Source organism: Misgurnus anguillicaudatus, chromosome 23 (genome assembly GCF_027580225.2).
Source record: "Misgurnus anguillicaudatus chromosome 23, ASM2758022v2, whole genome shotgun sequence".
Lineage (NCBI taxonomy): Eukaryota > Metazoa > Chordata > Actinopteri > Cypriniformes > Cobitidae > Misgurnus > Misgurnus anguillicaudatus.
In genome coordinates this window covers 9663527-9681247 of record NC_073359.2, presented here as the reverse complement: position 1 = coordinate 9681247, position 17721 = coordinate 9663527, and the positions used below count along the sequence as shown (strand labels likewise).

Genomic DNA, 17721 nt, shown 5'->3' with positions numbered 1-17721 from the left:
TTTGTTGTAGTCCAAGTAAAAAAAGAGATATACATGCGTCATGGTTTACTTTTGTGTGTAATAGTGATGCATAACAATTAATTGCGATTAATCTATAGCAGAATAAAAGTTTTTGTTTACATAATATATGTGTGTGTGAACTGTGTATAATAACTTTGTATAGATAAATGCACACAGATGCATGTATATATTTAAGAAATGTTTACATGTGTATATACATCTGTATATTTATGTATAATTTATATTATATATAAATATAAATACTTAATATATCAATATATATTTTTCTTAAAATAATACATGCATGTGTGCATATATATATATATATATATATATATATATATATATATATATATATATATATATATATATATATATATATATATATATATATATATATATATATATACATACATACATACATACATACATACATACATACATACATACATACATACATACATACATACATACATACATACATAATTATTATACACAGTTCGCACACATAATATATGTAAACAAAAACTTTTATTCTACTATAGATATAGATTAATCGCGATTAATCGTTATGCATCCCTAGTATGTAAGTGTGTATTAGTACATGTTAACAATATGCAAAAGGTACAAACCCCAAAGGAAATGTAAAAATGTGAATAGATCCCCTTTAAATTTTATTTTGGCTGTCACGGATTGCATTGAGTCTTCAATTGATTTTGCAGGTTGCTTTTCATTACAAGTATCGTTCACTTCAGCCCAGATTCCACCTCAGTTTTTATATACTCTCGCATTCCTTTGATTTTATTATGAGAATCCTATTCATAAGTAGGATCGTGTAGCTTTATACTGTTGCTTTGATTCCTTTCCATTTTCTCCACTCCTGACATCCCTACAGCTCACGTTTACAACCTGATGCTTCAAATTTAATGGTCTGCATGTTAATATTCCCCTCACTAAATCTCCCCCTGCATAAACAATTCTCAGCGCAAACAAAACCTCCCAGATCAAGCTTTTCCTTGCGTTTGCGTCGGTAAATGAGGAACAGTGAGGATTAGTATGACTACAACTTCGACAAGACAGCCTTTAACTGGCATCATAACAGGCGCTCAGGCTTACTTATTTTCTGACCGTCAGCTACTTCTGTTTGCTCCACCGCACCGCCAGATTTGCGCCTCTCGCCCTCCCTTTTTCCCTATCGCTGCTTTAATTAGTATCATTTTTTTATTTAACAATATCACTCCAAAGGTATATATTAGTGCTAATCCCCCCAGCATTGTTAAGTGAATACAATCAAACATTGAGCCATATGTAAAACAGAAGCTCCGAATGCATAAATTCAACATTTTTTATTCTTTTTGATTTTTCCCATCTTTTCAGTCCCCTTCCCAATTCTGTGCGTCCATCTCGGAATTCAAATGAAATCAAATGGTCCCTTCATTTGCATGCACTTACAGAATATTGCATGTGCCGTGTTTGCTTTTTAAAGGCACAGAGGGGCTGCCTCTCTCCCTCATTGACATCAAACAGCCCTCTGATATGCAAATAGAAAGGCAGGGGAAGAATAGATCCACCGACTTTATTTGGATGTGGTCCAAGGTTTCTGGCGCTCAAGACTGCTCGACGCCAATCTGATCATTTCTATGAAGAGGTGTACGGGTGGAGCCAGGGCTCAAAATTGGCAAAGTGAACAATCGTGCAACGTAATAATACGTCGCCCTAAAATAACCTACAGATCTCTCTTTTTGTTCTGTTAATAGATTCCCTACCCCATTTAACTCATTTGATAAGCAGGTTTACCACATTGCCGGTGGTTCAATTATTGAGACAGCATGTTAAAAGGTCATATAATTACAGCGTCATTTTGACTAAGCAAGCTTTATTCTGTCTTAATTAATAATGTAACGTCATATTAATTCGCGCTTTGAAGCGAGGTCATGCACTCGCAGACCCCATCCAGAGCGAACCGACTGCTCTGGACGACATGGTGCTAAAAGGTTTGCAAACTTTTGTGAAAATGATTAGCAAAATCTGTTGTTAGATTTCAAGTATAACGTGTGGAAAGTGCGGTCCAGAATTGTCGCCAGAAATTACATCAAAGCAAATGTTGCACTTTGATGTAAAATGGGTCAAATACAACATCAGACGCACTTCAGAACCGTTTAACCCTTAAATGGTCCTCGTTTTCTGTTTACACCACTACTATATGATCGCATTATTGTAAGAAAAATATACAATTTCAAAAATACAAATAATATATCTTTATTTTTGTTTACTTCTCATCTATACAATAAAGCTGTGTTTTGAGAGATTTGAAGTACTTTTGTAACCATTTACCACAAAAATCCTCAACTACACCATTAGCTTAAAGGCGGAGTCCACGATGTTTGAAAAACGCGTTGGAAAAGGAGACGGGCCGACTACCAAAACACACTTACAGCCAATAAAATCAAATCAAACGCCGGGTTGCGTATGTGTGGGGCGGGTCTATCAACAGAAGGTCTAGATTCTATTGGGGATGGGGCGTGTTTGTTTAGGTGATTTCAAATATCAACATTGGCTTTCAAACATCATGGACTCCACCTTTAAGTTGCATGTGAAATATACAAGGGTGCAAACTTGTCACCTTTTCGGCGAAATTAGCCGTTTTTTTTATCCAAAATAGGTCATTCTTAGATCCGATGAGTTTTTGAAAATGAGGGGTCACAGTATATGAAATTATGAAAATCATGTCCAGCTATTGTGGTAATGATGTCAAATCACTAGCCAGTTTGTTTTACAATTTATAGTCACCTTATTTGTTGCCGAAGTTTAAGCAGTCTGTTTAAGCAGTCTGTGCAGATTGAGCGCACACTAGGGCTGCAACTAACGATTATTTTAATAATCGATTAATCTGTCGATTATTTTTTCGATTAATCGATGAATCGGATAAAAAACAAAAAAACAAGAAAAGCATTCATTTCCAACCCCTTATTCAAAACAGAACAAAAATCTTTAGAAATTACACAAACATGTTGCTCCTTGAACATACCTGAGCTGTTACAATAATAATAAAAAAAAAAAATGGACTAACACAAAAAATACACATGTATGCTTTACATCTGCCAAATATATAGACTTTTTTATGATGCATTTCCCATCAAGAAGCCTCTCTTGATGGGATCAAAAAGATAGTAAATGAGTACACTAGAAATAAAGGTACAAAAGTTGTCACTGGACAGTACTCTTTCAAAAAGGTACACCTTTCTTTGTACCCAAAAAGTGCATATTAGTACTTCAAAAGTACATATTGGCAGTTCAAAGATACATATTTGTACCTAAATGGTACATATTAGGACTTTTTATAAAGGGTACTGCCCCAGTGACAGCTTTGTGCCTTTATATTTGACTTCATGTGTTTTCTCTGATCGGATAGCTATCTCATTTGTTAAAACTGTTCTATTTACATTTGGCCACATACATGCGTCTTGTGAAAACGGAAAATGCTTCTTCTACTCCCGCGCAAAATGCAAATACACCATTCATTACTTCGCCTTAAAAAATGTAAGACGATGTTTATGCAACAAAAGGCGGCACTTACTGTATGTTGGGCCGGGCACGCGCGTCTCCTTGCTTGGCAGTCGGCATGAGCTGGAGCGCGCAGGAAAGGGCAGCAGGAGAGTGATGGCGCGATGATTTTACGTAAAGGTCCATGACGGGGAAAAGCGTTCATACAACTCCCTCTCAAAGTTTTATTTCATTGTTTAATATCAGTGGAGTTTGTCATTGGAGTTTTTTATTCGTTCTAGAAACTTTTTTTACCCGCTGTCGTCGCTCCATAAAGCATAAGCGTGTCGTCTTTGTTTGTTTACCTCTTTGCCGGCTAACTTCCAGGTGACGCGCTTACGTTTGGGATGAGTAAAACACTGACATGTGGTTTTCCTCTACCTTTGCTGGTTTTTTCATCTTTTCCCCGCCGCCCTGTCTTTTCTCCGCCCTGTCTATGAGCCGCCGAACTCTGCAAGCAACAGTGCGCGAGAGAGACCGACGCTGCGTCCCAAACAGCATACTTCCATACCATATAGTAGGCGAAAAGCACTACTTCTCATACTCTTTGCCTACCATATAGTATAGAAATAGGCTGTTTGGGACGCAGCACGAGTGTGTTCACTCCGCTCCGCGCTTAACTGAAGGGTTTATTTTTTTCTTTTTTTAAATTAAACGTCTCTGCGTCACGCGACACGACGAATCGATAATGAAATTCGTTGCCAACACTTTTAGTAATCGATTTTTATCGATTTAATCGATTCGTTGTTGCAGCCCTAGCGCACACACACTTAACTTTTTTTTACGATTTTCTCATTCGAGGTTACGCACCCACGTCACGTTGCTGTGCGCCTGGTCACAAAAGCTTAAAATTTGTGCACGTATTTAAGCACCACAGTTTTAAATTGAGTGATTTGAAGCCGTTGAAACACAAACAACAGTGCTATATGCGCGCACTGTTTCTGTTTGAGAGAAGCGTGCAAGCCGCGCATCCGCTTCTCATTGAGCTTGTGAGTATTTTTGCCGCTGTATTAGCCTTAAATACACACATGCGTCAAAATTCCCGGCTTTTGCAAGTATCGTCATAAACACGACAATTTAGGTCTTAAGAGAAAGTAAACAGCTTAAAGAGAAAACGAATTTGTAACATTATATTAGATCCGGACTTTGGTCTTAAAGGGGAAGTTACCTAATTTTGCTCCTGTCTGTCACTTGTGTTAATTAAACAGGATTGAGAGAAAATCTCTAACTGCTCTTAGTTGAGGTGCATTAACGCAGTGGTTCTCAAACTGGGGTCCGGGGCCCCCAGGGGGGCCGCGAGATGGTGCCAGGGGGGGCCCAGTTTTATAACATTTTATAAAATACATTATTTGTCATGAATTCTGTGAAATTAAACCTGAAAAAATAAGGCAGCACTACCTGTAATTTAGTGTAATTTAATGTTTTGTTTAATTAAAATGTGAAGTTTTAGAACTGTTTTTCTTTGGGGGGGCCGCAAGGAAGTGCATCGTACACAAAGGGGGCCGCACGCTGAAAAAGTTTGAGAACCACTGCATTAACGAATGCTAACAGTTTTAAATTTGATTTAAATTTAAATAAATTAAAATGCTAAAATTAATAACATTTACAATAAATAAATAAATATACAAATTATAGTTGATATATAAACTGTTTATTAAATTTATTTATGTATTTATTTATTTATTTATTTATTTATTTGAACGTCATTTTTTTCACCCCTGATGAGTTTGCACTGAATATAGATTTTTTGTTATGAAAAAAATCACATCAAAGATTATATAAAAATTAAATTTAAATTATGTCTGGATATTGATCTAGGTGTTGGGTGTAAAATTCCACCTTTTTATGGTTAGAGATAAACCAGAATTACCGTTTAAGAAAGAAATAGCTTTGACCAGAAGAGGGTCACAGAAAGCCATTCATTTCACTGAATGTGGCCAATTGCTCACATCACTACTTTAGTGATACATTTTGTGAATTTATATATATATATATATATATATATATATATATATATATATATATATATATATATATATATATATATATATATATATATATATATATATATATATATATATATATATATATATATATATAGTCATTTTTTTATAGCTTTTTAATGCATTTTGAAATGTCTGTTTTTACAAAATGCCACAGAAATTTGAATGAATGTAAGTGTGTTTGTGTACATGTGCGTGCATTAGGTAACAACTCTTTATATCTTTTTTTTCTGCATTTGTGGCTGATTTTATTTGCCAAATTCTATACAAATGCCCTCTGTGGCAGTCATACCTGTGTGTGTTTGTGTGAGCATTCATTTTTGTCCGGAAATTTTTCAGATTCATGATGGATTTATTAATATATTTTTTTGACAATTTTTTTTGCATTTCCCATTCATTTCCCTTGGGGTCATATTGACCCCCAAGGACCATATTAATAATTTTCTTAAATACCTTTGGAACAACCAAAGCAAGCCCATTTTATTGGGTATGTATAGATAGATTATTTAGGAAAAGTCACAAAATGTTATATCTCTGAGATGAAGGGAACCACTTTTTTTACTTATGAAATGTCGATTGGGGTCATATAGACCCCAAGGACCAATTGAGGGTTAAGGAATAAACCGTCAAATAGATAGATAGATATTAAATTTAGATGCACAACTAAACTTAAAGTTTAATAGTGCCGGTTGTTGACCCTTCCCTAGTTTCCCTAGTAATTTTAAAATAGTTTTTTATGTTGGTATAATCTTGTTGGCTATATCTAGTTACATTCTGTTACTTTCATCGAGTCGACCGTTTCTCAAAGCTTGTATACACTTAATCCTCTAAAGCATGTGTGCATTTGAAAGCCCCTAAATGTTTGTTTCCCCATGAGGCTTCGGCTATGTTCACAAACGTCAGATGGTTTCCATTCCACTTGCTTCAAACGAAATGGAAATAAAAGTTTATTGAAGATGGTTTGCAATGTAGAGCCTGCATCAGATTATAGCAGCAGGGCATAACTATAAGGTGGCCGCTACCTTTTTACGATCTGATGTTTTGTCATGCTCTGATCGGACAGGTTTGACTGTGTACTAAATATAGTCCACGTTGAGCCCCAAGTTCTAAATGAAAACGTTGACGTTTCGGGGTTAGCGGGCATCGCGTGCGTCTCCGAAAATGAAAAGTCTGCACGTCTCGCCGCGATCACAGCGCATTTATTTATTTATTTGTTTATTGCCTGCAGCATTTCAAGAAACAAAGACGGCTGATTCCAGAGAAGACGGTGTGGAAGTACTTTGTTCAGCTGTGTAGTGCACTGGAGCACATGCACTCTCGCCGTGTCATGCACAGAGGTACAAACACACACACGCTTACACAGTTTCACAAGTACACACTAGAATAATGTGTGCCTTTATACATAGACTATAAAGGATCATTTCCTGTGTCAAATAATTTTTATGCTTTCATCAAGTTAACTCACTTACCGATCAGTATACAGGTTGACAGCTTTATGAAGGTTATCTCTCTAATACTAATTGCCTAACTGCCATAAACCAGTATAATTCGCACATTGACAAGCATCAGGATAGACTGGGTTGCTCAGGATTGGCTCAAATTAAATAGGTGTTAATATAAAACGCCTGTTGTTGTGATGTGATCATGCATTGGTGACATCGTTGAGCCTCACTGCAACACTCGTCGCTTAATTCAATACCATGCAGGACTCATTCTACTTAGTAGCATCTGCTCCTCATCAGCTCTGAGACAAGAGTCTTACGGTCTGTGCTATGTACAAGCTTGACCAGACACACTGCTGGGTTCATTGCATCATCCCATTGCCATTTGAAAACAAGCGAGATGACGCAACTGTCCATAGCGACCTGAGACCTGCTCCCCAGTCTTCATGTATTTATGCAACACTCGGCGAACTAATGTAACATGCCGGACGTTCACTTGAGGAGGGCGAGCGTACGAATTAGCAATGTCTATAAAGGTTTGAACATGCCTTATACACTTTCCGAAGAAAAAATGGCCAAAATATGTACCATAGCTGTCAATGGAGCAGTAACATTTCAAAAAGTACAGCTTTGCACCATAGTATCTCATAGGTACATATTGATACCAAATGTATACATATCTGTACCTAATGGTACATATTAGGATATTTTTAAAAGGTACTGCCCCAGTGACAGCAATTTACCCAATGTTGAGATGTTTATAGGGTGATATTTTGCATTTTGAGATCTTGTTCTTTAGCAAGAATATCGGCTTCGTATCTGTCAGCTGTATGTATTTGTTATCATTAGGAAAGTTTATGTCCAAAAGTAGTTGACATCGAACAGAAGTGTGTCAACATGTGATTGGTATCTCGAAAGGGACTAGCCGTCACCTAAAATAGCTTGCTAATAGTAACTCTTGTATTAACTTTTTCCCTGCCAGTTTTTTTAAGTTGCTATCCATCATTTTCAATGATTTTTACAAAAGTTTAATGCCTTCCAGTAAATTGTCTTCTTTAAAGGCGGAGTGCACAATGTTTGAAACCCAATGTTGACATTTTGAAATCACGTAAACAAACACGCCCCTACCCCAATAGAATCTGGACCTTCTTTTGATAGACCCGCCCCCCACATACGCAACCCTGGCAAGGATGTCGGTTAGTAGACACGCCCCTTACTGCTGATTTGCTACAAGTGTGTTTTGGTAGTCGGCCCAACTCCTTTTTCCAAAGCGTTGAACATTGTGCAATCCGCCTTTAAATATATAAACATACATTTTTGTAAAAAACTTTTGTTAGAGATTAGATTCAAAACAATAATCAAGCATACATGGAGTTTTTACTGTTTTTAGATCAGTTGATGCATTAGTGTTTTATAAGTTGGGTAAGAGCACCACCTAGTGGGTAATTGCGGAAATGTTAATTGGCGTAAAAACTTTTCATTGGCAGGGAAGTGTTTTCTACCATTTTTCAATATTTTACTATGTTCTTACCTCAACTTAGACAAATTAATACATACCTATCTTTTTTAATGCGTGCACTTAATTATTGTACAGCGCGTTGTGAATGTGTTAGCATTTAGCCTAGCCCCATTCATTCTTTATGCAGGGTTTACACCAGACATGGCGAACGCGAGTGATTTACATGTTAAGTCAATGCAAAGACGCAATTAGGCATCCTGCGGCATGGTACACGCGGTAAGCATAGCACGAATGGCGCGGTGTGGATGGCGCTTTCGGCGCAAATTGAGCCTTGTTGCAGGAAACGCGCGAGTTGAAAGATCTGAACTTTGGTGGATTTCCGCGCCGCGTTAACCAATCACGACCTTGCTGTAGTAGTGACGTGATTACAGGAAGCAAGGGGAGTCGCAGAAGCCCCTCCCATGACACAAATTTCCACGTGAATGTCTTAAATGACTAGAATTTAACGCGTAAGGTTTATGTGTGAATTAAGCGAGTGAACTCTCACGTTCAAGCGTCCAACTACGTGCGAATAGCGCGTTTTTGCCTCCACTACTGCGGCTGGTGGGAATTCACCATTCAGATCCAAACAGAGATGAATTTTGAAGCCACCAAAATAAAACATGGCGATTTTTTAAGCGAATAAAAAAAAGAGAACTATATTGTAAAACAGAAGTTTTAGCGAGAGGGGGAGTAGTCAGGAGTGATGATGTTACCGCGCGACGAGGTCGAAATGCTGCAAACTTAAGTACTCTTCCGCCATGTAATAGAATTCACATTTTTATCCTCTTAAAAAATCGCCACGTTTATTTTGTGCCACAATACTTACTTGTGTAACTACTCATGTAACATTCTTTAAATAGGGAAAACATGGAAGTGTTTGGTGCGTACTAAATTTATCCCTGTTTGGATCGTAAGGAATGAATGGGGCTAGGCTAAATGCTAACACATTCACGACGCGCTGTACAAAGATTAAGTGCACGCATTGAAAAAAGATAAACGTGAAGCCTTTTTTTCTCATGTGTCGTATACGTTACTACAGCATGTGTTTATTCTGCTATAGATATTAAGCCGGCGAACGTCTTCATCACAGCCACTGGAGTGGTGAAACTGGGCGACCTGGGCTTGGGACGTTTCTTCAGTTCCAAAACCACTGCTGCTCATTCCCTAGGTAATCACTTCCTCTTTTTTATCTCTTCTTTTTTCCTGACTGTCCATCTGTTTGTCTCCTTTCTCTGAATACAACAGCGATTTCCTCTGATTGCCCAGTAGGGCATGGATGTGTTTCATTAGGGCTGCCTGCAAGCAAAACCATGTGTCTTATAAAAATCTCCTTCCCCTTGGGCCCTGGGGCCAGTTGAGAGTCAAGTGTGTCAGTGGATGTAATCATTTCATGGGCTTGACCTCTTGACTTTTGTCTTCACATATGATGTTTAGTTGGGGAACAGATCTTGGCATTACTGTCACAGATGACACCCCAAGGTGTCCACACACCATGACAGAGCTACTTTTAAGAAAAGTCACCCCGTTTTGGGAAAGCTTAAAAGATGACGAGGTGTTGATCATCCTGCCACGTTCGGTTAAAAGAGTCATGCGGAACATTTAGGCCCACGCGCTGTTTTAACACCGCTTATATGTAAGATGACCTGTTGTTTATAATCTTCCTTTAACAGTTTATAAATTGTTAACAGCTTGTCTTCTGCTCGGTAGTCATTTTGTATTGTAATAAAAAAGGTTTTCTGGCTATCAGGGTCAGATGTACATATTTTGGAAAGCTCTGTGACTTCGCTTAAAATGTAATATATTTTAGTTAAGTATTTTGCATTACAAAAGCTCCTTTGGATTTTAAGTTATGTGGCATATTTTAAAGAGATGCAAAACTTTTGTAAGCAGTCAAAATTTTGTGTAGGTGTTCGATAAGTTGTAAAAACAGGGTTTCCACGGGTCCTTGAAATCCTTGAAAGTTTGTGAATCTGGAGGGAAAAATTCAAGGCCCTGGGAAGTTTTTGAAAATATACATACATAGATACAGGGCATTGAAAGTGCTTGAATCTATTTTATGCAAGAAGTTTTCTGGAAAAAAATCCATATTATTCCATGTCGTGTAGGACGGCCATTCCCAAACTGTGGTCCGCGGACCACTAGTGGTCTGTGAGGGTACTGCTGGTGGTCCATGTAAAGGCAAAATAAAATATAAAATAATATTTTTTTATAAGAAAATGTATATAGACGTTTCAGCAGTAACAACATAAACAAGCGGCTGTCGCGGTCCGTAAGTAACTTCCGGTAAACTCCGCTAATAATAAATAACCACAAAGTACTTTAAACGTAGTTTATTTATATAACAAGCAAAAAAACAACACATAGATTACCTAGAAAACCAAAACATTTGTTATTTTCGACAAGGCATTTGTTCAAGAGATCAGTTTAGCAACTAGTCAGACCATTAAAAAAACGAAACTGGAAGTAAAGTTCGGATCCAGACGTGTATCACGTGCGTCCGATGAAACCGTCTATAAAGAATATTGTTATAAGAATATTGATATAAATTTTAAATTAAATTGTCGAGTTAAGCCTTTATAGGCAATTTATATGAAACAAATTGTTTATAAATGGAATGAATAAGGCCTGTTATTATTTTAATTTCCAGTTAGTTTCTTGATCTCGCGTTTCGGAAATGTTTTGCAGATGTGCTGTTGAATTGACTTGTAAAACTCTGAAGATTAATAATCCCCTAAAATCGCCAAAGGTTTTGATATGTTTACTATATCCAAATATTCTTGTTACTGTATGGATTTCATACTACTCCATTGCTATAGAAATAACCACATTGTTCAAATGAACCATGCACCGCTTTGTGCAGTAAACTTTCCTTTAACAAACCTGTTGTACGGATGTGATGACCAGTTATAGTTTTAGGGCTAGTAAGCCTATTTAGAGGTGCAGGTTAATTCAGGACTTTGTGTAGACATATTTTATTATGAGTATTATGAGGTGGTCCGCGAAAATTCTTGATTACAAATAGTGGTCCACACACACAAAAAGTTTGAAAACCCCTGGTGTAGGATAATATCATAAAATTTATAGCCTTTTAAGCACACGCGCTAAACTGTTCGCTTTAAATGCTTATATCTTCTGTATGCGAATGGTTCATACCAAAATGCTGTTTGGCATAGTTGTGTTTGACACATGAAAGCGTCTCGGCTGCGTCTCCCTTGCCATACTTCCTGCATCCATGTAACGTCGTCTTTGGCAATATTTCAAATGCGATATAAAAGCGATATACTTCCGGATTTCCGCGTCACCCTGTCTTTGTGGTTAAGCCTCACCATTGGTTGAATTTATATACATATTCAGACGCACTTACCCCTGGAGGCGTGCCAAAAGTGTCACCGCAGTGACGCAGCGCAAGTTCCCTCGAAAGGGAACTGTAACAATGTATCTTAAAAGGTAACGCGATGTAATTTTGCGCTCACTTAAAATATGTGTCCCCACATGTAGTCTTTGAATTTGAGGGTATTGGACTTGGAAAGTCCTTGAAAAGTAAAAAAAAGGAAACACCAAACACGCTAGCAATGCCTCTGATACCAGAAATTTAGTTATTATAATATTACAATTGTAATGGTTTAATAAAAACTGTACATTATAAATTCCATTTATAAGAAATTTTACTGAACAGTTAATAGATCTGAGAGAGTTAAAATATAATGAAAAGAAAGTGTATATAATAGTATTGTTTGATGTTTGTCTTATATTTTTGTATAAATGAATTAACATGCAAATGCAGTATGTATAGAGACATACGTCTATGTGGACAGTAAGGTGTGTAAGAATACAAAATTATCTTTCATGTCCGCATGATAATGATGATGAATAAAAAATCGGTGCAAATAGGAAAAAGCTGTAAAGCATCTAGAAATTACCTCCAAATTTCACACTTTGTGTTTGCCTCAGACCGCAAGCCCACCTCAACACAACACTGAGTCAGGAAATGCATGTGACTACAATATTAAAAACCTGAGCTCACAGCGCCCTCTACAGGATACCTCGCTCTTTTCATTCAGAACCGCAGCGATTCATCCAAGGCTCGGGATGAGCTACAGTCTCAGTAAGAGCTTAATCGGGGCTCTCCTTAATCATGTCTTAATGGTGTCTGCGTCTTCGTTGGAGCCAGTGGCTCCGTGCAACCACATCATCCATTCGCACCTGCTCCCGTGGCTCGTGCTGCACGGTATCATTTACACACCGCTATGTTAGGGAGCAATTTTTTTGGGGCCCTAACATGATTTATAACAGTTTATGGATCAGGGTTATATCGTACCACCACAGTCGCAGTGGTCTTTTGCAGTTCTACCTCGCTTATGCATCCATGCATCCGAAATGGTTTTTGTATAGACAAAACAAGCACAAAAAGGCACAAGGCAGGTTCACCGAGAAAATCTTCAACACAACGCCATGTCACCTGTCCCATAGGCTTGGGCTTTCCATACGAAGGCTGAATGGTATGAAATTCATGAGTCTCTACATGGCAGGTTAAATTCACCCATGGGCAAAGAGACCTTCGATCTGTGCCTCCCTCAGGGCGGGTAGACCAAAGCTTCCTGCCTGCACGATCTTTCCAGCGCTCTCCCGCTCCATCTCTCTCTCTCTCTGCACGGGGGCGGTTTAGGGTGGAGGGTGCGGGGTGCTTCGGTAAGGTTTGGGGGTTGACAGTTCAGTCTGTAATGAGACAAACCACCGTGGTAGAACTCCGGGACGCGGGTTGGATGGAGGTCCGGGAAGCACCGTTCCACGGCTGTCAATTTTTTTCCTCTGAAGCCGAGCCCTCGCCTTTTAACTTTATCTCCGAGCGGCTCCGCAGCCCACAGATACAAACAAAGCGAAAGATTGAAAGAAAGAAAAGATAGCTCTTCTTTACATTTCCCGCCAGAGGCTTGCTAGACTTTAAATTAAGGAGAGTGGAAGGTTTTCTGAGGGGAAATCGGAACAAAGGAATTTGGTGGGAGAAACAAAAACGCTAGAAATGATTCAAATGAAAAGGAATTCCAAATCCTCGTATTATGCAATTTATCTGTGCTAATTATGTGCTAGCATCTCATTCGAAGGGGAAAAGTGACGAAAAAAGCCGTTATTATTCTGAGGTTTGAAAAGCCAATGGGACAGAACGTTTTTTTTCTTTCTTTTGTAATTAAACATTACTGTAAATACCACGCCATCGAGAGTCTCGTAATCTTTCTCGTTTTTTCACAAAAATGCATCATAATGTCATAACAATTCATAACAATAGTTACGAATCCCAACACGGTTTACAATTTATTTGCATGAATAAGTAATGCGCTCTTAATTTGACGTGCTGCTGGAATAGTTGCTCTGTACCGCTAAGCCTTTACGAAACTATTAGCATAAGAGAAGACGAATATTTTCAAGTGTCTAACGATGGATGTCAAAGCTCTCGACTGAGTGTGATGACCAATTACTAAATGGCATTAGTTATACAGCCAATAAAGGGTTAATCGCCATTTAATTCTTCATTTTAGAGTAACTTTTTGCCTTATTAACCAATAAAATTTAAAAAACGACAAAAAAATCCCAGTAACATTGATGGGTCTGACATGCGTGCACATTGCATCACATGGCGAGACGGTAGGGATGCTGCTTGTGTTTTTCTCAGTAAGTGTTTCAACCTCAGCCCAGCCGTTCTGACACAACGTTTGGTGTTGAGACGTTTCGCTTTGGCTCTTGTTCTCGCCACCTGAGACATCTTAACGGTGTGTCAGATCTGAGCTGTTTGCGGCAAGGCTAAACTTTTGTAAACTGCAAGCATTTGTCAGAATGTTTTTACTCAGTTTTTTACCCTGACTTCCTTCCATCATCAATCTTTGACGGCGGTTGGCTGGTCGGCTACAGTCGATGAGCAGTAAGAATCTTGTGATGGCTTTAGGGAGTTTGACTGGCCTCTTGGGTACCGCTCTTGTGTCTGATAGCTATTAGTCACTGCCAATTACCCACACTTCTCTGCAGGGCCACAGACTAAATGACCTGACGGTCTTTTTAGTCTCGCTTTTGTTGTGCCTCGAGTCTCGAAGCCTTTTGACATGTGCGACGTCACGGTGCGTAAACATGCCGTTTACCTTTGTCTTGAAAAGCCTTTTAGGCACATGCTGATCAATTGAAACATGAAATGTGGGATTTTTATAATAAATGCCAATTTCAAATATAGTCCTGTGTACAGTACCGTCCTGTGTAGAGAGAAAGACGTGACCAAGTTTTATTTGGCTGGCTTGAATGGCTCCTGTTGTAAATCATTCAGGTTCTTTTGTAATGAGAGGTGAATGAGAATGAATCTGCTCTTATGTAAGCTGAGATTTTGATTTCCCAGTGCTCGTACTTACAGACAGTCTGAAACCAGTCCCGCAGACTCTCTTAGCCACCCACCTAAATGCGTTCACGAACATTTACAGCGCTTGACTCCATCTGGAAAAGTTGTTGTACAACTTCAATGTCAAAACTACCACTGTTCCCAAATTATAGATTTTTCTATCCCGAATGAATGCTGTTTTATTTCATTGCTGTTTTTCTAGTAAAACTGTATTATCAGGTGACTTTGAATGGTGAATGGCATGTTTTGATTTTATGGGCCAGATTTACAGCATTTTCAGAGTGCAATTTCAATAAAGCGCTGATGGGAGTGGAAATTTCTGACAAGGCGCAGGTTAAAGAACAGAGGCGCAGAAATCATATTTTTCATAATGACCAAGAGCAGCACAAGTGAGTGTAGGGTTTAAACTAGCTTTTAAGGTGTTAAATTATGGCGCAAATACCAGTAAATTGACGAGCGGAAAACTTAGTAAATGTCGTTACATGATTAATTTAAATACTCTTTTCCCCATAAATTTAGCATCTAAATGGGAAACCTCTACAAATGATTATGCATTAAAGGCCCCGTGCTTCCTGTGTTTTGAAGCTTTGGTTGTGTTTTATAGTGCGCAATATAATATGCGTTCATGTTTCACGTGTAAAAAAACCACGTTAATTTACTTATCTGTATACTGCTGTTTTCACTGTCCTAAAAATGAGCCGATGTCTTCCTTGTTCTATGAAGTCCCTCTTTCAGAAATACGTGACGAGTTCTGATTGTGTAGTTTGTTTGGTGTGTTGTGATTCGACAGCAGCTTATCTAAGCCAGAGCCGTTTGAGCTTAGCTGGCGACTGACGTATTCCAGTGTGCGGAGTTTAGTCAAACTCTTATATTGACGTCATTAATCCGAGAACTAGAGGGCCGTAGTCCAAACCAGCCATTCGCTGTAAGCTTTTAAAGGCGAATTCTGTTAAAGAAAATATAGCTCCCGGCATTGAACGTTGAGCTTTATCATTTTGCAAGTATTATTAATGCTCTAACAGCAACATTACACACTTACTAAAGTTTGAAAAATGGGATCAGGAAGAACATGACCTTTAAGGACAGTCAAATAATATAATTTGATAAATTTTCACTGTGTCTTTAGTAAATCCAAGAGTCGTTTGCGCAAACTGTTAGTAAATCTGGCCGTAAATTTTTAAAGGTGGTGTGTGTAAATTTTAGTGGCCTCTAGTGGTGAGATTATGAATTACAACCAACAGCTCACCCCTCAATTTCTAAAGTTTGAATAATGGGATCAGGAAGAACGTGACCTTTAAGGACAGTCAAATAATATAATTTGATAAATTTTCACTGTGTCTTTAGTAAATCCAAGAGTCGTTTGCGCAAACTGTTAGTAAATCTGGCCGTAAATTTTTAAAGGTGGTGTGTGTAAATTTTAGTGGCCTCTAGTGGTGATATTATGAATTACAACCAACAGCTCACCCCTCAATTTCTAAAGTTTGAATAATGGGATCAGGAAGAACGTGACCTTTAAGGACAGTCAAATAATATAATTTGATAAATTTTCACTGTGTCTTTAGTAAATCCAAGAGTCGTTTGCGCAAACTGTTAGTAAATCTGGCCGTAAATTTTTAAAGGTGGTGTGTGTAAATTTTAGTGGCCTCTAGTGGTGATATTATGAATTACAACCAACAGCTCACCCCTCAATTTCTAAAGTTTGAATAATGGGATCAGGAAGAACGTGACCTTTAAGGACAGTCAAATAATATAATTTGATAAATTTTCACTGTGTCTTTAGTAAATCCAAGAGTCGTTTGCGCAAACTGTTAGTAAATCTGGCCGTAAATTTTTAAAGGTGGTGTGTGTAAATTTTAGTGGCCTCTAGTGGTGATATTATGAATTACAACCAACAGCTCACCCCTCAATTTCTAAAGTTTGAATAATGGGATCAGGAAGAACGTGACCTTTAAGGACAGTCAAATAATATAATTTGATAAATTTTCACTGTGTCTTTAGTAAATCCAAGAGTCGTTTGCGCAAACTGTTAGTAAATCTGGCCGTAAATTTTTAAAGGTGGTGTGTGTAAATTTTAGTGGCCTCTAGTGGTGATATTATGAATTACAACCAACAGCTCACCCCTCAATTTCTAAAGTTTGAATAATGGGATCAGGAAGAACGTGACCTTTAAGGACAGTCAAATAATATAATTTGATAAATTTTCACTGTGTGTCTTTTTAGTAAATCCAAGAGTCGTTTGCGCAAACTGTTAGTAAATCTGGCCGTAAATTGTTAAAGGTGGTGTGTGTAAATTTTAGTGGCCTCTAGTGGTGAGATTATGAATTACAACCAACAGCTCACCCCTCAATTTCAAAATGTGAGAAAATGTAGTGATGAAGGCGCTCTATAGAGCAGTTTGTCCATTTAGGGCTACTATAGAAACATGATGGCAACTTCCATGTAAGGGGACCGACGTTGTGTGTAGATAAAAACGTCTCATTCTAAGGAAATAAAACAATAGAGTTCATTATGTAAAGTTTTTATACACCACTGATAATGTAGTTATGTAAATTATATTGCACTTCTGTCAAGAGATCCTTCTAAAAGTTACACAATGCAGCTTTAAACTAAGAAATAAGTGTAAAATTCGAATTTGGTAAAGTAATATAGTTAAATATGGTTTCATTTAGTGAAAAACTAAAATCGATTTTGCCGATTTTACAGTATCTTACTTAATACATTAAACATTTAGAATGTAATGGGCATTCTAATGGCTGTTCAGTTAAAGTGATGCTTTTTAGTCCAAAAAAATTAAGAATTAGCGTAAATGCTTTAAAGGTGGGGTGCATGATCTCTGAAAGCCAATGTTGATATTTA

General features: G+C 37.8%; 1 protein-coding gene across 1 annotated transcript in view; it reads left to right on the top strand.

The window, feature by feature from the left end:
- nek7 (NIMA-related kinase 7) overlaps positions 1–17721 on the top strand; it is a 94025-nt gene that overhangs the window by 51985 nt on the left and 24319 nt on the right. The window contains exons 6-7 of the mRNA XM_073861613.1: positions 6775–6883; positions 9550–9657. Coding sequence (XP_073717714.1) covers positions 6775–6883; positions 9550–9657 — 217 coding nt within the window. The remainder of the gene's footprint in view (positions 1–6774; positions 6884–9549; positions 9658–17721) is intronic.